This window comes from Nipponia nippon, unplaced genomic scaffold, assembly GCF_047370975.1.
Source record: "Nipponia nippon isolate SJK-2023a ecotype South Korea unplaced genomic scaffold, ASM4737097v1 scaffold_24, whole genome shotgun sequence".
In the NCBI taxonomy this organism is placed as follows: Eukaryota; Metazoa; Chordata; class Aves; order Pelecaniformes; family Threskiornithidae; genus Nipponia; species Nipponia nippon.
This window is the reverse complement of record NW_028262341.1, coordinates 6,157,419-6,179,336: the sequence shown is the minus strand read 5'-3', so window position 1 is coordinate 6,179,336 and position 21,918 is coordinate 6,157,419. Positions and strand designations below refer to the sequence as shown.

The window sequence follows — 21,918 nt, the reverse complement described above, 5'->3', positions numbered from 1 at the left end:
GCTCCACAGGGTCATGAGGAGCTCCTAAAAACTGCCACTGGTGATGACCAAAATGAATTTTAACTGGAACGCTTGCCAGGACCTTGAAGAAGAAGTCCAAATTCCAGCTTTGACATGGTGACAGCATCTTGACAATCGATAATATAGCTTTAGATAATTATTCTTTCCTGTGTCAATAATATGGTTTTGTTTCTGTCAGGATGCAGGAGGTACTGCTTTCTGGTGATGTCACTAGGTATCACCCAAGCATCGTTATCACAATTTTGCAGTGTTTGAATCTTCTATGATGACTAGAGAAGTTAGTGAGCTGATTCAGCATTTTGTTTATAATAATAGTATTTCTCTTATTAACCTGCAATTATTAAAATTATGGTGGAGGTTGGCATGCTCCTAAGTAATGGGATGTGGAAACATAAAATGTTCACCATTGCCCCAGTTCAGGAAAGTACTTGAAGCATGATGCCACAGGACACTGGGCACCATTGCATCTTACTGAATTTAACACAAATCAGGGATGTATAGCATCCTACAGGACTGGTGCCTCAGTCATATACACTGAATTCAATGCACACTGAAATCTTGTAAAGAATTTAAGCAAAATTTTCAAATCTGTAAGCCTCAGTTATGTTTATACTTTCATATGTGCAAAATACTTAATTCTGAATATAATTGCTAATTTTCTGCTGTGTGATATGCTGTTACATTTGTAATCAAGTCTTCCAGACAGGTAGTTTATGTGCACCTGAATAAGATAGTTCTAAAATAGGGAAGCTATGTCAGTTCAGTGGATATTACTATTGTTAGCGTAGTAAAATATGGAAAAAGTAGCAGCTCCATGACAGCTGGGCAGTCTTACAATCCTACCCAAAGTGTGCTGCTTTAAGCCAAAAATGTACAGAAAAGTATAGGTATGGTATTTAATCAATAGAGTACAACTTTTTGAACTTTTTAAGTTTTGGAAAGGTAACAGCTCCCTTTAAAAATGAAATCAGAAATAGTATGTGGCGACTGTACAGCAGCATAGCATTGCAGAAATACCTCCAAAGACACGGGTGCTGGAACCGCATCACCATCTCATACCTCTCCCCCCCACCCCTGAATTCCTGCTTTCTGTAGTAATGGGGGAAAAATTGTTTTCTTGACCCCCTACTCCATACATCTTAGCACCTAACCTTAAGCGATGTTTCTACAGTCTTGCCTGTATTTACAGTAATTATATGCATAATGTAGCATATTATTGTCTGGACTTCCTGTTTAATCAGTACAGAGCTTCTTACAAGTGCAGCTGAAAAGGGCAAACAAAATTAAAGCTTTATATACCAAAACAAGTTTGATTTGCTAAGCTCCCAGCATTCCAAAGTACACAGATTTGTTCCACCAAGTTTTGCGATGGCTTGCAGATGGGCAATGATTAATCAGAGAGCTAACTGTGAAGTAGTTTGCAATTAAACTGGAAAGCTCTGAAGCATGCTAATTGAATCAGAAAATTAGAGACACTGAACAGTAATTGGCTATTTCTCATGCAGCAGGTGCCAGGCCACTCATCTGTGGAACAAGGTATTTAAGGCGCATTAGCACTAGTAAAAATACTTCTTGATATGGAACAGTCAGATTTTCTGCTCATATTCACCATGGATGTCAAAACACACAGCTGTGATGTCTAGTGCCCATGGCTCATGTTTCAAGAGTTTGAGCAGGGTTGTCATGAACCTACATATATGCAATGTCTTAGATCAGGTTGAAGTTCGGGTACCTGAGTAACTTCCTAGTCCCTGCAGATGAGCAAATCTCTCCTTTTTTTTTTTAAAGTAAACATAGCATGATGTTTTTAACAGTAGTAGTCCAGGTTGCGTGGTTGATCATCATGTGCTAACAAGCACTTCCAGGCTGCGAGGAGATAGGCTATGCACCTTGGGGTCCTCCTCCATAAACCGGGGTGATGCTTGCTCATCTGCTGCCATGCCCTTTGAGGTCTATCTGTGGAAAAGTGATGTATGGACACTGGGTAATACCGGTGTGAGTTTTCACTACACCATTCTGCTTCTCAGTCTTTCCCGAAAAAAGAGACTTTTTTCTGTGCACTGCTTATGAAGGTGGAGATTAGTGGAGTGTGGATTACTGAGATTCTGCAAATTGCATTAATGAGGCACAATCACTTTTGTTTCGTTTTTCTGCAGATTTAAAAAATTGTAAGTTTCTAGTTGAATATTAGTTGAGGGCATCAACAGTATAAATCTAATACTGCTGTGAGCTTAGTAGATGCATAAAGCCAATTCATATCATGTCTCAGCATGAGTTTATATCTTCTAATTAGTACCACCATTTTATAGAGAGCACATGCAATGAAAGTTTGTTTGCCATGCCAACAGGGACCAGAGCACATACAGTAGTTTTGCTATAGTAGAGTGATGGTGCTGTATGAGCGCAAACGACTTGTAGCCTGAGCAGTAGGTAACCAGAAAAGAGTGGGATTTAATAAGTGAAATGGTGGAGAGTTTTTACAGAGATATAACCATTTTCAAATTAGACTGGGTGGGGCGCATGATTTCTTTCTTCACAACTAATTAGAGCTTGGTATGCTTATTAGTGAATAAAAAAAAAGTATTAAAATACAAATGCACTGCATCATATTACTCTGAGTATCGAGAAGCAGAATATTACAATATTCAAATGCTAATCATATCACTTAGCAGATGACTGCAGAAACTAGTGTATTTGAACTGAGACATAAATTATAAATTGTAAACAGTGCATAGGGGATATGTTATAACTGTGTCTCATTTAAATTAAGGCAGGGAGTTTTCTCTGAAGCAGATTATGTGCCTTCATTAAGTTTTAAAGTCCCCTCTATAATGTTTTATTAAGATCACTTGGCACAGTGTTTCCCACACTGGATGTTAGCAATATGTACTGGTGGAAATGGCCGCAGCGGTGGAGGTGGTTCAGGTGCATTGCTGCGCTCCACGGCTTTAAATGCTGTTTGCATACTTCCCAAGCAAGTGCTAGCGCACGTACGACGGCAACTTTTCCATCTAATACCCCTCCCAAAAATCCTGATGCCTTTGCTTTCTTTACTTGAAAGCAGCTCCAAAACATTTACATGATCAATGTTTGTTGCTGGAGGGATAAAGTTTGCTCTTCCATGGACAAGTGAGAACATATTGATCATTTTATTCTATTTGCTATTTCTAAATTCAATATACCTCTGGAGTCGATAAGCGAGATCGAGAGCATATTCTTTTTTTGTGTGCCTGCTTGTAGCTTGTTCTCAAGATCCAAGATACATTTTTGATTAATCACGAATGCTCTGGGGTCATGGAGAGCAAATGTGTTTGTGGAGTGTCAGCTGATGCTGTCAGATAAATGTCTTAAGCTTAGCCAGGGTTCATGCCCCAGCTTTAGGCTGTGCCAAATGTCTCCCCTTGTTGAGGCAGATAACAGCTACACTGGAGGCGACTGAGCTGTTTGTTCACTGAAAGGGCTGACCTTGCCATATGGGGCTACAATCAGGTGAAAAAAACACCGGCGATGTTTTAATTGAAACTTTAAAAAAATCTTAACTTTCTGCATTTTTCCTGTCTTCAATGCAAATGATTTTTGCATTCCCCTGCTGGTGCCAGCATTTGTCAGCTCAGCTTCTCCAGTGGCTACCTGGCCACTGTGGTCTCCTCGGTGGGTCCCGCTGGCTGTGGCTGCAAGCCTCCTTTGATAACCTCCGTGTCTTCTAAGAAACTTCTGACAAGGTATTTTTACACCCGGCACAAAGAGGGGAGAAGCCCTGCTGGCAAAAATAAACATTTTTAGGGACAGTTCATGTTTCAGTTCCTAGTCTCCCATAATCTCAAGCTAGTGGCCCAGAGATGGGGGTGCATGAGAGGGCTGCTCAGCGGTGCCCCCCCCTCACCTATGGCAGGCTTTTAGCATCACCTTTAGCTCATCCGTAGTGGTCGGTCCTCTGTAACTAGTCACCAGACACAGATAAGGAGCAGCAACACGATTGCTAAGCCAATGCCTGGAGAGCACGTTGCACCAAGGCTGATTTGTAGCGCTGAAGGCAAAAAGATGGATCATATGGCGGTGCATAAATAAGTGAAAACTCCCAGGGCTACTTGTGGGCATTTGTTATAAACCACCTCAAGTCGATGCTTTCGCTGCCTCCCATCTCCCCAAAAATGTGTTTGTTCTTTGCTCCAAAGATTATGCTCCACTTTTTCTTTCCTCTCAAGAAGTTCATACTGTCATGGGTAAATCATCAGGGCTAATTAGACACAATAATGCTGCAAAAAGTTTCAAAAAAAAGATATAACACATCTGTCATGAACTCCCACCAGATCTCTTGGAAATGAGACATTTTTAATATTTTATGCTGAACACAAAATATCTTGAGGAAATGGTTTTATATTCTGTGTACCAAAACAAAACCTTCAGTGTCAAACGAATAATACTGTCTAAGCAGCCCCTTAAATGCTGTTATTTCAAATCTCTCTGCTCCTAAAATATAAATTTCATTTTAATAAAATGTACTCTGTATTAAAAAAAAAAAAGTTGCAGGGAATAATGAAGAAAGTGCAGTGTATGTCTGAAATTTTATCTGAAGTCTGGAGAGCACTCTGATACAGGAACAGACATTTCTGTTTTTACAGAAATGTAAGTCTTACAGTAAGTGAGTCTTACAAACAGAGATGTCTTTTTTTTTAATGAGATGTTTTCAGCTAACATCTGAATCAAATTAAATGCAAATATTTTGCACTTTGAACTAATTTTAACTAAACCTCTAGCTGCTTTTGTCCTAAATATAACTTTGTCTTCCTTAAAACAATATTTAACATAGAGGTTTACATCATGTTCTCCTACTGTATGTTATTAACAGTTAAATGTTTTTGTTTTGCATAATTTGTCTGCCGTGTGTACAGGGGGAGAGAGAATGCGTGTGAGAGAGACACATTTGAACACTTCTAATGGGTAAAAGTTGAGCAAATCCCTATTTCACGTTTATTCTTGATGACAGGTCACAGATTAATAAAAATACTAACCTGAGTGACAGGAAAATGCACTTAATCAAATTCCATGAATCCCAATAAAGTTCCAAATCATTCATTTAAATACCTAGCCTGAGACATATTCTTTAAATAGATCGGTAATCCTTATTAAAAAGAGAAACATATCCGGCTTGGCACATCTGCAAGTATTTCTACATGATGACCGCGTTATTCCTGACATGCAAAAATACATACTCTTCTCCAACACAGTATTTGCATGCACCATTTCTGCAGTTTTTTTTCCCGGGACAGCCACCAACTGCAGTTGGTCTCCTTGTATGTTTTCAGCTCCACTAGGTCTTATAAATTGAAGTAGCATTGCCATGTAAGAGCCCCGTGTGAGGAAGGGGTTCAGCACGTTGGTTCAGCAGATGGAGGGAGGGTCTGTGCATGCTGCAGAAGTGACCCTGAGCAGGTCATGATAGCTACAATGGTATGGGGGAACCTTACACTGTCCAAATCGTGGTGGTCCTTTGTGTCAGCTTGGGGGGGAAAAATATATATGTATAATTTTTTATATTTTATTTTTATATATATATGTATGTATGACTGCCCTCTGGCTCAGCTCAGCTGGAAAGAAGAGGTGAATGAAGAAATAAAATTATCGACAGAATTAAATCAAAGAAACAACAGAAGTCTTTATCAGCAAATTTATCAGTACAGTTGTGCTAAAGGTCTCCTGCAAACAGTTTATTGACCCAGGTCCCACCTCAAGTTATTCATTCCAAGGGACACAGCGTTACTTGGGGTATTAAATGTTTGGATTAGCCCACCCAAATTATTAATTACATTCCGCTTTATTGTTTCTTCCTCGTCCTGTCCTTTTTCCTTCTGGTTTGCAAATTGTCTAACTGAGCATGAATTCCTTCAGCAGCTGCTGAATCAAACCATAGCCAGCTAAGAGTAGGAGAGATAACATTAAAATTTAAATGGTTTAGGCAGTCTTCTACCACAAATTAATTTCTCAATGATACGACCAGGCTTATTCAGGCTCAGAAGGTAGCTCAGAATAACTTTTGTCTGTTTGTCTCTTTAGGGTTCATCCAATGAGCGGCTGTGTTAATGAGGTTGATCTATGAGTTGTATTCTGCCTGCGGGATGTGCAGCACATCCCTGGCTTGGGAGCTCTGGGCAGCGTGGTGGCGAGGTCTTCTGTATGTTCTTACTTTTATGTCTAATTATCTTTTTATTTGGAGACTGTCTGATGAGAAAAGTTGCTGGGTTTCACAGGCAGCATTCACCTGCCCTGTTTTTTAACGATGTTAATTCAGGTGCCATCTCATTGCCCTTGTGTCTTGAAGTTCATGGTCTGGTTCCCTTGCGGAGTTAATTCAGTGCACTGATGGCTTTTAATTAGACATAAAGAGAAGGTAAGACTACATTGCTTGTAGTCAGAATATGACTTGGTGTATCCTACATGGGAATGAATATTTGTGGTTTAGCACCTCCACAGGTGCAAGAGATATTTGCTTTGCTACAACTAGACTCCGTGAGAAAGGTTGGCCATCTTCTTGCTACAAAAGAAACTTAACAAAGCTAACAGGGGAACTTGGAAAACAAACTAAGACATTGCTCTGCTCAAAAGTCCCAGATAAGCATCAGTCAAATCAGGTTTACAGAGCAGGTGTCTGATTTGTTCAGCAGAAATGTGACGGACCTCTCTCTTCCCACTGGGGACCCAGATTCTTTTGAGGCAGGCTCTGCTTTTCTGCAGAAGGAGAAAAGGCAAGGTACAAGCTTCCCGTCAACTAGTCAAGGCAAGAACATACAGTCAAAGGATGGAAAGATAAACTCACATGGATGTGTGCTGGGAGAGGAGCAACAGACACCTTGCACTGGCTTTGACCTCTGTGGACATGCATGCCAGGAGGGACAGTCAGTATTTAATCTTTCCTGATTATGAACACAAAATGTCAACCTCCCTTCTGTTTCTCTTGTCCATCTTTGCTGTGAAGAAGTCCAGAGCTTCTACAGGTGCCTGTAAAATGGATTTCTTGACAGGACTGTCAAAGGGTGTAAGCCACCAAAACAGGTTTCCACCATCAACAGCGATGTGTTCATGGTGGAAACCTGGCGACTGTGTTTTTCCAGCAGTTTTCAGCTGGCCCTGTTAAGCAAATCCACTGGGTGTTAGCTTCATGATGCTTGGTCCACCTTGGCAGTGGTACATGCACTGGGTCTGCCCTACCGTTGGCATGGTCCTCTTAACACGTTTGGCAGTAGAGTTACTTCCCTGGAAACTGTTTCAGTGTGTGTCCTGTGAGGCTGCTTTTTCCAGCTTGAGACAGGCCAGGGTGCTTAGATGCGACCTCACTTCGTCAGCTCCCTTCCACACTAATTCTGCATGACAGGACAGCCAGCCCTGCTCTCTCAGCACAGCATCAGTTGCTCCATGGAGAGATCTTCCTGGGCATGGCAAAGCCACACAGATGACTCACCTGAGCTATGATGAGAGCAAAGCCAGGTGGACGCAAGTTCTGCTTCAAGAAGAGAGCTAGGCAGTCAGAGTTACAGGGAGGTAACTGTAGGCACTGTATGGTAGGCACTGTGCAAAGTCCCCCCAGATTTTGAAATCTAAAAAACAAGGAAGAAGTCATGGACAGAAAACCCTGTTGTATGGTGGGACAGTGGTTGTCAAAAGGACCAGCAGCCTAATTACTCTGATTCTTTGCAGGCATAAAGGAGAGCTTTATTGAAGAACTTGAAGGAAGTTAATCAAGTAGGCCTGCAGAAGTTTATGAAAAAAATTGCATGAGTCCTTGAAGGAGCACGTAATGAGCTGACTGGAGGCAGGAGTGAGTTTGAAATGAGATGGGTCAGTTAGGCAGCAGGCGGGATGGTCACGTATGTCTGTGTTAGTAAATTAAAGTGCCTGAGAATAGTCCTGAGCATTAGGATGCAGCTGCCTGCGCTTTCATGCTCCTCACATGGTTGCTGGTGCACCTTTGCCTGTGCCAAGGAATGGTCTCCAGGCACGGTTCTGGAGCAAGGATTTCCCTGGGGCTGTTCCCCAGAAGCAGCTGGATGCCATCACCCTGTTTTGGGGTTGAGGAAAGTTTAGTTTAGGGAGAACAGACATGGGCCATTTGGTGCCAGCTGAATGCATAGCCCAACAATGTTCCTGGTTATGTTTAATTTATCAGCATGGACAAAGCCTGTGGGCTCTGAAAGTGGAAACCACTTCCTTAGGTTAGACATGATCAAGAAAGTGGAGCCAGCAAATGGTGCAAAGAGTGCATGGTCAAAGCTGCAAAATACGAAAAAAGGTCTTTACAGTAACATTCAGGAGGAGTATCTACAGGTCAGGGGTTCATTGGCAGGACCAGAGAAAAAGGCAGTGTAGTGACCATGGTCAAGTCGGTGAGCCTCAGCAGCAGCGCTGGCTTTAACGCATCGGGTGAGAACAGTTTTAGGGATGTTACACAGGATTTACACAACAGTGTCAGCCAACGTGAGCCAAATGTCAGTCCCAGAAAATAGAGAGAGAGCATGAGACTTCGTGACAATGAAAAAAAACTGTGGTTTATGTTGGATTTTTGCCTTTGTCTTCAATGTCCGTTAAAGACATATGTTTAGCAACATAAACGCAACTCTTTCAAAGCTGAATTTCTTATTATGATTATGTAAATGTTGCAAGTTGATTAAGTCTTTGTAGTTATGTTTTGGCTCATAGCAATATCTTTATCAGCAGCATAATTCATACTGTAGCAGTTAGTATGACACTAGAGAGAAGTATCAGTTTATTTCTTAGAGCTAATTGGCTTCACTACATAGTTCAAAAATCATTGGCATCTAGTCAAACCCTACTCACAGAAAATGCACCACACTGATAAACTCAGATCTGATATTAGCTGTATTGCTATTAAATTTAAATGAATGCATATCCAACCTATATCATTATTTTAAAGCTGTGTATCACAATGTAAGTACTAAAAAAATCAGATTCAGGAGGTCTGTTTGCCTATGTCACTCTCATAAAATTCTTTTGGAAATGCAAAATCATAACCATATCTTTTAACCATATCTTTATTCTCATGTGTTTTAGAAAGGAAAGACATGTAGTGTAAGCATTCTCACTACTGAATATGTTTTTGGAGAGGTTAAACAAAAAATAGGCTGGATATAACCCCAATAAAAAGGTGTCATTGTAAAGAGCAGGAAATTTACCTGCGGTATAAAGAAGGAAAGCATCAGGTTTTATTTTGCATTTCAGTTTCAGGTTTAGAGAAGGCAAATACATGACATCAGTCACACTAGTCTTGCTTCTTTCTTTTTTCTTTTTTCTTTGTTTTAAATAGTTGTGCTTTATTATGTGTTTGTTTAGTGCCTACAGTTATTAAGAGCTGCCTGGAGGATGGACAGTGATGGCAGTTTCACCCCCACCTTTCTAATCTGTCCTGGCCCTTCTGAGCAAATGTTAGCACAAGTGGCAGAAGTGGGGACAAGACAGTGATGGATGGGGCTTAAGGAAGCAGGATCAGTGGTGGGGTGGAAAAAGACCCAGAAAAGGAAAATATGTCTCTCTGAAATACTTTGTCAGCTGCAAGCAAGAGCCACTGCCTCCAAAAACCCTTGTTCAGGCTTCCTCAAGGAGGGTAGCAGTGGAGGGGCCTTATCTGCTGATGCTGAGAAAGAAACATGTGCAGTGCTGAGTGACCCAGCTTCTGGCATTTAATTCAGGTTTTGCACTGATGTCAGTCTGCTTTATCCTTCCCATTTTAAGACTGCAAAGAAAACTGTCAGCAGCGGTAGAGAGGATGTTGCAACGCATGAAAACTTAGTTTTCATAAACAGACATTTAAAAAATGCTAAATCTGGCAATAAAACATCTGCCTTTGTTTTATAGCAGTATGATGCTTGCAATGGCTTAAACTACAGAAATGCATCTGACATCTTGGCTGTTCAACAGAGCAGTGCTGTACCCTACTTCACCTCTCTTAACCATGGGGAAGAGAGTATGAACGGTGCCTATGGACCAATAAAAGTTTCTGTTCATAATGAGATATAGGCTGAAGGCAAGCACTGCATTATCTTTACAGCTGACTTTCACGTTGTAACATTTTAGGTTAATTTTCATCACGAATAAAGTTCATGGATTATTTTATCAGTGCTGGCTAATGCATGCCCATGTCCAGCCTCTCATAAGCCCAAGACAATCTGCATACCTTTTCAAAAGGCAGCTGCAGGCCGGTGGAAATGAGACCTGAGGCACTGTGAGATTCACACTTTATTAAAATGTAGGCTGAATTCCTTACAGATACCCGCTCAGGTATCTTGTATAATCTTCTATCAGGATTGTATCTCCACTTCGGTTTGTATGACATTACCTGTTTTGAATAGGACAAAGGCTTGCTGCTGCTGTCAGTCCTGTTTCAAGCTCAATATTCATCTGCTCCTTTGTGGATGCCATTTTTTATCAGGCATCCAGAAGAGCATCCCTCTGCCGACCTGCCGTTTTCCGATGCATCGTTCTTTGGCTCACACGATTTCTGGGGAGACAAGCTCAGACCTGGATGCTTTTCCTCTCCACGGCGGAGAAAAGGGACGTCTCTGGTGCCTGCTCTGCCAAGAAAGTTGATTCATGTGTAAATTACCAGTTGCCCTTTATTTGCTCGGTCCTTGGAGAGTACACATGCAGATAAAAGGCTCAGTGGGTCAGGGCGGAGTACGTGCCGGTTTCTCCCGTGGCCGCGATGACAGGGTTAGGGTTGTTGTCAAAGATTATCAGACAGGCTCTGATGTCTTATCGTTATTTACTCATGGTGTAGCACATAAAAATAAAATTCGGCACACGGGAGGCTTTTGTAGCGTTTCAGCTGAGCGTGCATCGCAGCGGCATGGTGTCATTACCATCAACCTTTGGTATCAGGAGTTTTGCACATCTGTCTTTATGCTGAAATGCTTTGCTTTAAATACCTGATATACCTAGAGTGAGAGCATGCTCTGGGCTTCTCCAGCCCTCTACAGAATAAAAAACAAGGTATTATCTGAGCAAAATCACTTCTAAGATCTTATATAAAAAAGTGGCAGAGGGAGGGTTGCACTAGTTTTGCACTGAGACCCCTTTAGAGTTTGATTTCATGTGCTTGTAATTCCCAGTCACAGCATGGAACGGCTCTCAGCTTCTTCCAGCACCTTGTGTTGTGTCTCATTTAATAACATAGTTATAATATATTTGTCTATTTTACAACTGTATTTGTATTGGCATATAAAATGTGCAGCAGCTGGGAGCTGTGTGGGGGTGGCAGAAAGTTATTTGATCTACAGAATCAGTTACCTGTCACTCAGTTGCCTTTCACTGAAACATAATAAAGAATCATTATGGGCCTATTAGCAGTGCTGATGTAAATGCATTTTATGTGCCATTTTCAGATCAACAGTTACCCACACAAAAGTAAAGTTGTTAAGTACAACCTTCTTTGTTTAAGAAGGCAAATCATAAATCAAGCAGGATGTTAAGCTTATGAAATGTAAATCCAAGACCCCGAGGGTTTGATCTATCAGGTCAGCTTCAGCTTAGGCATTGGGGGCTATCCTTCCCTTCAATAACCAGTAGACAAAGTGGTCTGTGCTAACATATTTCTTTCTACTTTTGTAACAGTGTTATGAATGCTTCTTAAAAGGCTTTTGGGGGCGGGGGGGGGGGGGGGAAAGCAAGCCTTTTAATATATTTAAAAACATGATATTACATTGCTCAGACTGGATTAGGAGAGTGAGGGTATAACTTGTTACACATGGGTTTTATATGTCCCATGAGAATGCTTTTCTTTTTCATTGTTGTTAATGATATCACATTTTTGTGTATAATATTGATGCTATTGAAATCACTTAACAGCTTTATTTGCCAGAGAGAACCTGTCTAAAAAAAGAAAGTTGTTAACACTAATATTTTGAAATTCACCTCGCATCCCTTGTTACTCTTTTAGTTATTTAAATTCCATTTTGAAAATTCCCACAGTTTCAGAATCTAAGTTTCCTCTTAATCTTATCGATGTAGTTAGAAGCAATTGTCTTCAAAGCCACCAGTAAGTGCACTTTTTGTCTCTTTTTATGGATTAGCAAGGCCCACACTGGAGATAAGAAGAAAATTCAGAATATAGTAAAAAAACAGTTCTTCACAGTTTCGTTTTACCTTCTGCATACTTCCCCAGTTCATTTTATTGGTCCTGCCTGGCACCTCTGGTCTGTGCCATGGGGTTTGGTGATGAAACACAAGAAGGGACACCTTGCATCCTAGCTCTCATTCAGCAGCTGGGAAAGGAAAGGTTTGGTAACTTGGTCCAAAAATTTAGTTGGTAATACCCAGAATGAACCGCCATAGGGAAATGGCAGGTTACATCCAGGTAGGAATTCAGGTGGAGCATTTGACACTGTGAGACAGCAGCTAATGACAGCAGTGAAGGCTACAGCTTGAATAAGTCTTGATTTAATTGGATTGGTAAAAGCTATGTTCTTAGCTGCATGCCTGCCTAGCTGTATAGTATCCTTAGTTCTAGTGTGATGTAGTCTTATCAGTAAAAAAACACATTTTCTGAAAGGTATGTTGGTAACCCAGTCTCAAAAACACTCAGGAAAGTTAGTAGAGGGATGGATTTTTTCAGTAATATCAACCTGTTTGTATAGTAACAGAAGTGAAATATTTGGCAGTTCTATATGTATACAAATATGCTTCATGTATTTAAGTATGGAGCATAGTACACAAATATACCATTTACTTAATATAAGCAACAACATTCTGTGGCAATTTTCCTAAGAATATATTTTATACATCTGTGAGGATATATATATAATATAATTATATGACAAATAAAAATATTTGAAGGTAGTGAACAGATTTGTTTATACGCATAGTCATTTACTTACCAGGAGAGCTGATCTCAAATGCAGAATTCTTATTTACGTTGTGCTGTAAACATGCATTCATGTACGTACAGAACTATACATAACAACAAGGAGCAAATATCAGTGCTAAAAATAAATCTTTACTTCAGAGAACTTAATCGATGGCGTACGTGAGTGCTGTGTGTTAAATTATGATACAGATTGAATGACTATTGCAGCGCAGTTAACTATGTGTGTGACTTTTTTGAATGGGATCCTACATTGTCTTCATCTTAAAGACAAAGCCAAGTCATGTGTCTGATGTAAAGTTAAAAGCAGGCAGATTTTCGGATGGGCCTAACGTACATTTGTGCATGAGAAATGTTGCACACCTGTTCTGTGTTTGCAGGCGTTGTGATTTATGAGCACAAATAAGTAAATATGCTACAAATTATGTATGCACTTAAACTGCATGACATTTAAAAATTTGCATGCTATTTGCATGACATTTAAAATCTGATCCCACTGGAGCAGGTCCTGCTACCCAGTGGGGAGAAACAAGCAAGGGAGGTCATAGAGCTAAAATGACTTTTGGCAACTTTCCCCATTAAGTATGGGACCATTACAAAGGGGAAGAATGGCTGCACACAATTTTATGCTTTCCATTACATATCATTAATTAATAGCAAACAGCTCTTGTGCAGTTTTAGATCTGAGCTGAGTTATTACTTTTAAGCAGCCGCATTTCACATTCATGCAACTTAATGGCACAAAGAAAGTTTTGTTGTTTATAATTATTTAGTGAAGGCACAAAAGTAACAATAGAACTAATGTAATGTCACAAAGTCAGTGTAACAGTAATTCTTATAGCTGTGCATCTCACTGTTTTCTGGATTACTTTGCAAATAATAAATCAAATTCCTCCTCAAGGTGACATGTCAGTAATTTCAAATTTGATTAGCTTTATATGAAGGATGTTGATACATTTCTACATGAACTAATCTTTGATAGCTCAGCAGACTGACAACCTTAACACTTATAATGCCCCTTTGTGACAGTGTGGCACACTGAAATAATGTTAAGCTACTTAAATCTATAAAACCATGGGGATTCTGGTTGGGGTATGGCTCAGCAAGCTTGACTTTGGCCTGTTCCTCTTAAGAGGATCTGGGACATGGCATAACTGTTCAAGAATTTTGCTGGTTTTATTTTAACATCATAAATGAAAACAGATGGGACTGAAGGGAGAATATCTACATCATCCAGTACCATGCTCCATGTCACGCTTCCAGGTGAAGGAGATAAATCCCAAGGAATTCATAGGACATTTGATCCCCATGACTGTAGAGTCATGAACCATGCCACATGTAAAAGAAGGCAAAAAGCAGTGGCTTTGAGCACTGCTACCTGATGTGGAGTATTTCTCTGTTGCTGGAGCTTTGTGAAAGTGTCAGCTTTTCATCATTTCATAGTTAAAACTTGTTACAAATTCATGGCTGAAACATTCCTCTTAGCAAAAGTGCCAGAGAAGAACAGATTTATGTTGCTACTTGTGTAATGATTTATCTTTGTTTTCTTTGAAGAGGCTACAGGGGTGGGCTATACGGATTGCAAAGTTGGCCATTTTATTAAACACTTTTCCAGTATTTATTTTTAAAGAGTGAAAAGCCAAATTTTTTAGTCTTGTTTTTATTCTGGCTTCAGATTTTTCACACTCTTATTCACACACTTTATCCACATCAAGTAAAAATAAGTCTTGTATCAGCATACATATCATGAGCCTTTTAAAGAAAATTCACTGTTACCTGCCTATTACCTGAGAAGCCTGCCAAGCAGTCTGCTATTTAATGACATTACTTCAAATTTGGGGGAAGATATTTTGAAGGGGACGAACATGCAAAATCCAAAAACAATCAGTGAAGCCCAGTGACTGTTACTCAACAAACTAATTTGTGTCTTGTGCACATTTGGCTTTCTATAATGGGTTAGCTGCTTGGTTTCTAGCTTTAGAGTGTTAAATATGTGGGATCTAGCTATTTAAGAGAGAAATGTTTATGCTAGTGCCCAGTTTGTATTCAAGACAAAGGAAATGGAAGAGTTCTTGTCCTGAAAATCTGACCAGTAATTGGAGAGCTTTTACCAAATACTTGAGAGGCTGATGCACACCAGGGCACTGTCTGTTAGGGCATATGCATATATGCCAATGCCAGGAGAGACAGTATTTTCCTTCCCTAGTGTCTCATGAAATTACAAGGGTACAGGTAGGTGCATGGGTTAAGACTCTCAGCTGGAATAAATCAAGGTGCTATAACATTATGCTAGTTCAGAGCCACTAAGAATTGGGATTTGGGCATTAGCAGTTCTTGTACTGCACAGAGCAAAGGTATGGCATCCTGTGGTGGTGAGCAAAAAATACTCCTGTGAGTATGTACAGCAACATCTGTCATTGTCAAGTCCAGGAGGTGTGTTATGATATGGCACTAGTAAACAGAGCAACAAACAGTAGTTGGTAATATTTAAAAGATATTGGCCATAAAACATGGATAAGTGTGCGCAACGTGTGTTGTGTTATCTGAATGGTAACATGATGCATGAGCAGTATAATTGCCGTAAATATGCAGGCGAATGTGAATGTTTGTACAGGTGATTGCCTCTTTGGGCAGATTAATGCTTTTGTAATTTGCCTGGCTTGTTACATATTTTGTGTGAGTATTAGGTACCCACTTTTGAAACTGAGCTTGTTATGACTTGGCTGGACTCAGCAGATTTTCTGTATTTGAAATTGATCAATTAAATTGTTGTTTGGGGGTAATTGATTTTGCTTGCTGCTGAGTGGCCTGTGGCTATGTCACCCTTCCTTTTTATCTCATTCAAAGAATACTATCATGTTAGCACAGAAATGTATGTGCTAACAGCTGAAGCAAGGAAAAGAAACAGTGCATGGTTGTCGTTCCAAAATAAGTAACTCATTATACATCATGGCATCATGGCATCGTACAAAGTGAAAATTTAGATGCAGTGTTCCTTCCTATAGGATTTTCATTAAAACTGCCATTGCTACATTTATGATGTCTTGTATGATTCTTCATACTGTTTTTTTCATTTGTTCATTATCTTTTTTCACTGTTCTGTTAACCAAACCTTGAAAAATAAGTAACTGTTGACTAATGCCATGGCAGCAAACTTCAGGGATGAGTCTACAGATGGATGTGATGTGATTACAGAATAATATTGCTTTTAGTGTCCAGCCATTCTTAGCTCCAACAATGTATGAAGTGTTCAAAGTTGTTATTGATTAATGTTACCCACTACTCTGCACAGTGACAGACCAGTTGAAGCTCATGCTAGAGCAAACAATGACAAAGTACAAACATTTTGTATTTTATACTTCTATGTATGTTGTGTCCTTCAAGGGCAATTTGTCCCCTGCAGCGAGTGCAGCTCTGCAGCTCCTTTCTTGTGCCACTAGATTTGCAGAACCATGGCTTGTGCATCCCCAGACTGAGATGACCTGTGATGTCCATTGGGACTGGCATGTTCAGCCCGTCACAGGTGTTACTCAGCTTTTCTACTAGTTTAGATGCTAATGCTTCAGGAATTTTTGGTGGACCACCTTAGGAAAAAGTTGCAGGAAGCCAATTATTTTGGCTTGACATGAGGTTTATTTGTAGCAGGTAGGAGACTAGAATAACAGACCACTATGAAACAAAGGTTGCCTCACTTAAATGTCTACAGGGGTGATCCCTTTGGTGCACACAATGTAATTAAAGGATTCATGATCTCTTCAAATTACTGGCAGTCATCATCTCATGAAGAAGGAGCAAAATAATAGAAACACAAAGCTTTCAGTTGCCTTGTTGTGTACCTCATTCATCTATTTTTCCATAACAAATTATTATTTCTGTGTTATCTCTCATTCTTTACAGTGATCACAACAGCATAATGCAACTACACTCTCAGGTTGAAATAACAGTTACCATCAGGTAGGTTAAGATAAAAATATGACTCGTAGGTTAGTAAATATGACTGACCATTAGAGGCAGCTTTGCTCTTCTTTGGCTGTTTAGGTGACCTGGAAGCTTTGGATGTAAGAAACCACATGAGCGGTGCCTTTCCACTGGCAAAGATCAGAGAGCCAGCTCAACTGCAAGGGATTCAGTGGTAAAAGATCATCGCTTGCAGTGAGACTTCTGCCTGCAGATGCTCCAAAAAACCCTCCTTGGAGTTTGGGAACTCCGTAAAGGATTTTTCCCTTAATGAGATTATTTCCCTATTGATGTTCTTTAAAATAGTCATTAGTTTTTGCTTTAAATACCTGGGGTTTTTTAATCCCAACACTTAATTTCATTTACTACCCATGTAATGGCCAAGATATGTTTCATAGCATTGTACTACATGAGTTTCCCATATCCAAGCTGTATCACATTCTCCTTCATTTGGTCATTGTACTGCATTATAAATGAAATTATTTCACATTCTGCTGCAAAAGCCCAGTGTCTTTGGACCAGCTCTCTCTACTCCCAGCTGATAGCTGCAGGTCAGAGGAGGAGCCTGGTGGAAAAACACACAAGTGATCCTCAAGGGCACCTCAAAACCCTACACAATATAGACAAAAAGCTGTACCAGAGCAGCACCAATAAGCACCATTCCCATCAGTTTCGCCCCTGAGCCATTCTGGCGTTTACTAAACTGAGTGTCCTTAACTTGTCCCTTCAGTGTGTGTGCTTCAGATATTCTCTCAATGTTGTTTTCTGTGTGTAATTTGTTTTATTTAACCATGGTAAGACAAAGAAGGGAAATTTTATAATGTGATGCTCTGTTGCTGCAGGTCAGTTGCAGAGGTGGAAATTTCAGATCCAGAGTTTGGGCTCAGACATGTGGGCTGGTGAAGTGAGGTAAGGGAGCTGAGAGTATTAGGGTAGCAGATTGTCACCCTCTCAATGAACCACAGGTGAGGGAAAACGAAGCACTGACCCAGACAGTCTGTTTTGTCTTTGCTCAGAGAGAATGAGTCTTCCAGAAAGTTGCTCTCAGCTAGTTTGGAAAGCTGCGTACCCTCTGTGGTCTCCAAGCTTTCTGCCTCTCCTCCCCTCCATGTCTGCCCTCCTGTTCCTGCTGTGTCCAGACTGCCTGCTGTCCCTCATCTCTACATCCCAACCTCCCTTTGCAGCCAGTTTCCTGCTTTTCCAGGTCTTTCTTTCACCTACAAACCCACCTCCTTGGTGTTCCCATGCCTCTTCTCTGTGATCTGTTTGCATGGTCAATCTCCTGTCTTGGTCCACTCTTCTCTCTACTCGCCCAGGACTAGTTTTACTCTCTGTTTCCATTAGGCTGCGTTTTGTCCCTTGTCCCCTTGTTTTGCCTGCATTTGTAGCCCAGGACAGACTGCTGCCTGCGCTTAGTTCCTGTGCCTGATGCCACAATTGCCTGCAGCATCTGGGAGCAGCAGTTGGCATAAAAAAGTCTGGCTCAGCCCCATCAGCCCTGGGCTGGAGCTTGCCTGTTGCAAATAGCATCTTCAGAGGAGTCTTTGGCCAGTTCAGCTGCCAAATTCTGGGGACTCTGTGCTAAGCGTATGCAAATGAGACTTTTCAAAGGCTTGTGACTAGGCAAAAAGCTGGGTGGTTTTTCATGGGAACTGCAAAAGGACAACAGGGACCCTACCTTCCAAATTTCAAACTATTGCTGTGAAGAATAGAGACGCAGGAGCTGCTCAGCAAAATTCTTGTAAGGCTTTCTTTTCTTTTCTTGTCTTTTCTTTTCTTTTCTTTTCTTGTTTTTTTTTTCCCCAACAGGGGCAAAACATGTTTTTCCTCAATCTTATTTCCTGAAGTGACTAAATCCTTTTAGTTGAAACATAAAAAAATAATAATAATCAGCCTGAGGCAGAGACAGAGCATGGGAATTTTCATCCCAAATACTTAGCTTGGCAAAATTTATAAGCAACTGAAACCAAGCCTTTTTAAAGGGAACTGTTGAGATCCCCAACTACAGAGGACCTATTTGCATTGTACACAAAAGTCAGATAAGAATATCTCCATGACCCATTTGGGATACTAAACCCAATTAAAAAATATCTACTTTTCGTATTTCAGAAATCCACATTAAGTAATGGGTGTGCTAAGGAAGCATTTGGTTTTATCACTTCTCAGGCCATACCAAAGCTGTTGCATCTAGTTGATTTGCTAAGCGTGCCTGTCAGATTTATTTTATTGGTTTTGCTGGGGTTTTTTTTGTACTGACCCTCTTTTGTTGTGAAACTTAATTGAAATACTTGCACACACGTTAGAAGTCCAGCCCAGTCAGCACTGTGCAAGTTCAGCAGCACGATGCCTTCAAGCTGCATCCTTAGTATCTCATAGGCAGAAAATAAGACAATAATCACAGACGAGGTGGTTCTTCATTCAGACCAGTGGCAAAAACATTTCCCACCAGCACCCCTGCACTTAGGCTTATGGGACAAATCCTGACATTTCCACCTATTGCCTAATCATGGTATGCGCTTCCACCACAGGAGCTGTCGATTTGCATTCCCCACTTCTCTTATTGAGGAAGAGCAGGAGCATCTGCTCCATGTGCAGCGTAGGGCAGGGTGTTCTCCACACAAGGGCTCTGTGCAGGTTTCTGCAGCTGCAGAAACAACCCTGGTGAGCAGGCTTCACTGCTTCACTCCCAGCTGCAGCTGCTGTCGTGGTCCTGCTTTGCTGAAGGCTTTTTGGCACAGAAGCAAGTCCCATGGAAATGTGATACAGCTGTATTTTTGCCTTGGTGTGTGAGCTCTCTGTGGGGAGAAGAGGTAAATCTTCTCTCCCGGACCTGTTCCTCCCAGACCTTTCCTCCCCATCCTCCCGTTGCAAACGCCCAGGTCCACAGACCTCAACATGGGGCAAAGCTCCATGAGCTGCCTGGCTGCTGGTTTCCCCAACTTCACGAAGGAGAGATCTGCACAGGAGCAAACCCTGTATTTACAATGCCCTGTGCCCTTGGTTCACACTCCTTCCTTGCTCAGAGGCTCTTGGTGTGTCTGAATGCAGACCTGGAAAAGCGATAGTGAAACACATGAAAATTTTTAATATCGGTGCTGCAAAAACTCCATGGAGTTCCTGCGGAAAGTAACAGCTACAGAGATACCAATGCAAAGCATTTGTGTCATTCTGGTGCTGGAGCTGAAAAACATGTCAAAACAGATGGGGATGTTGTTGACTGCAAGTTCTTTGCTTTTTAGTCAGTCATAGATTTTTCTCTTTTCACAACAGACTGGAAAAAAAATGTTTTCTTAATTTAATACGGCAATATATTGTGGTTATAACATTTCATTTATCCCCAGACTAACGGGGAATGTGCTATATGTGTTCCAGCCACAGTGCAAGTTTTCCTCAAGTGCTTATATATGAGCTCCCCTCTAACTTCCCTCTACAGGAGACTGAGTTTTCATATTAACTCGTTGCAGGATCTTTTATGAGCAGTGACTGTCAAACTGTGCTTGTCTGTGCATTTCTGCATGCTGATATCGCTCTCATTTAGCCTAACTTCAGCTCCCACCTCAATCTTGTTTTTCCCCATGCAGTTTTTTCCCTAATATATCAACAGTTTGTTTTAAACTTGTTTTGAAAAAACAACCTACGGTGGTTTAGACAAACCAAGCCAAATTGGAGCAATAAGTATTAAAAGATATGCACGGGGCACAAACAAAAGAATTCCCCAAATGTATGTAAGTGATTTTCTTCCTGCTTTTTTAATATAATATTTGTGGGCCAACTGTGGCAATAACTGATAATTTTAATGCAAGATGACATAATTCCAGTTCAGTGATTCTTCAGAGAGAAATTACCCCGACAACTTCTTTTCATTTTGTTCTAATTTTATGAAAAAAAACTTGAGATTCTCAACGTAAGGAAAAGAAAATAATTTGAATCACCAAGTTTTGAAACTCATTTAAATATTTCATCTCTCTTCCAGTTCCAAATATACTTTCCTGGCAGGTTCTTGCGTTTCCATCTCCAGCTCCCGAGGTTTACCGTCTTTCTAGCTGGGAGAGACTAAAGTTTTCTTCAGAACCCACTAAATGCTTGGCAAAAGATCTCTATCATGACACGAGGGATCTTGCTTGCTTTCTCCAGGAGCCCCACAGTCTGACTTAGCAGCATTGGTTCTGCTGGAAGTCTCCACATGGAAAGATCAGTTGTTAGATCAGGACTGTATTTTGAAATTAAAATTGCATGTGGAAATGCACCAAGGTCATTAAGCTTCATTGGTTTCTGTCTTTGGGTGTTTGGGGTTTTTTTTCTCTCTGGCTGGTAGGGAGATCATAAATTGTTTCTTCAACATTGAGATGACTGTGTTAGGTTGAAGATACAGCTTTGGACCTTGATGTTTTGTTTTGTTTTGTTTTGTTTTTTGTTTTGTTCTGTTTTGTTCTGTTTTGTTCTGTTTTGTTTTGTTTTGTTTTAAAGGGTAATAGTGAATCAATCCTTATTTTGGAATAAATGCGGTCTTCCAAATGGAGCCTATTTAATTATTGCAATGGTTAAATGAAATGGCTAAAAACTCTGCCACTCCGCAATTGGATAATTAAAACTGGATTAGCAGAAAGATCCTGATTTTGGGGCTGCTTTCTGTCCGGTTGTGCTTTTCCTGTGGATGCAAGGCAGGACGTTATCTGCAGTTCCTCCAGGAGAAACCCCTATCTGTCCCTCATCCTGCTGGTTCCTGGGTCCCGCTGAGCCTTCTCCAGCCTCAGCTCAGCAATGGGGACCCACCAATCACACGTGCAAACCACAGTAAGCATCCCCTGCTCTTAAGGGTTTGGTTGGTTGGGTTTGTTTTTTTTTTCCTTATCGTGAACTTAATATTTCCCTTCATGTTTATCCCAGACTTTTGAGTTCTTCCTCCTGCTGGTGGCAGACCCACCTCCCACGCTCACGCTTGTGTGTCTGACTCCCATAGACAGGGATGTCAGGCGGGGCATTGGCGGAGGTCAACTCATCCCAACGCGCAACGTGTCTTCTCATCCTGTCTGCCTTACGGCTGCTTTCACTCTGCCTGAGCCTCACTTTGC

The 21,918-nt window shown here is 40.8% G+C and overlaps 1 protein-coding gene across 6 annotated transcripts in view; it reads left to right on the top strand.

Annotated features, from left to right (window-relative positions):
- ARB2A (ARB2 cotranscriptional regulator A) overlaps positions 1-21,918 on the top strand; it is a 265,848-nt gene that overhangs the window by 228,628 nt on the left and 15,302 nt on the right. The window contains exons 12-13 of one of the 6 annotated variants that reach the window (XM_087761457.1): positions 16,787-16,843; positions 16,928-17,021. The exons of the other annotated variants lie outside the window; for them this stretch is intronic. Of the exons in view, the coding sequence (XP_087617583.1) occupies positions 16,787-16,803 (17 nt within the window). The 3' untranslated portion in view covers positions 16,804-16,843; positions 16,928-17,021. Of the gene's footprint in view, positions 1-16,786; positions 16,844-16,927; positions 17,022-21,918 lie in introns of those variants that run through there. 6 annotated transcript variants of the gene reach the window in all.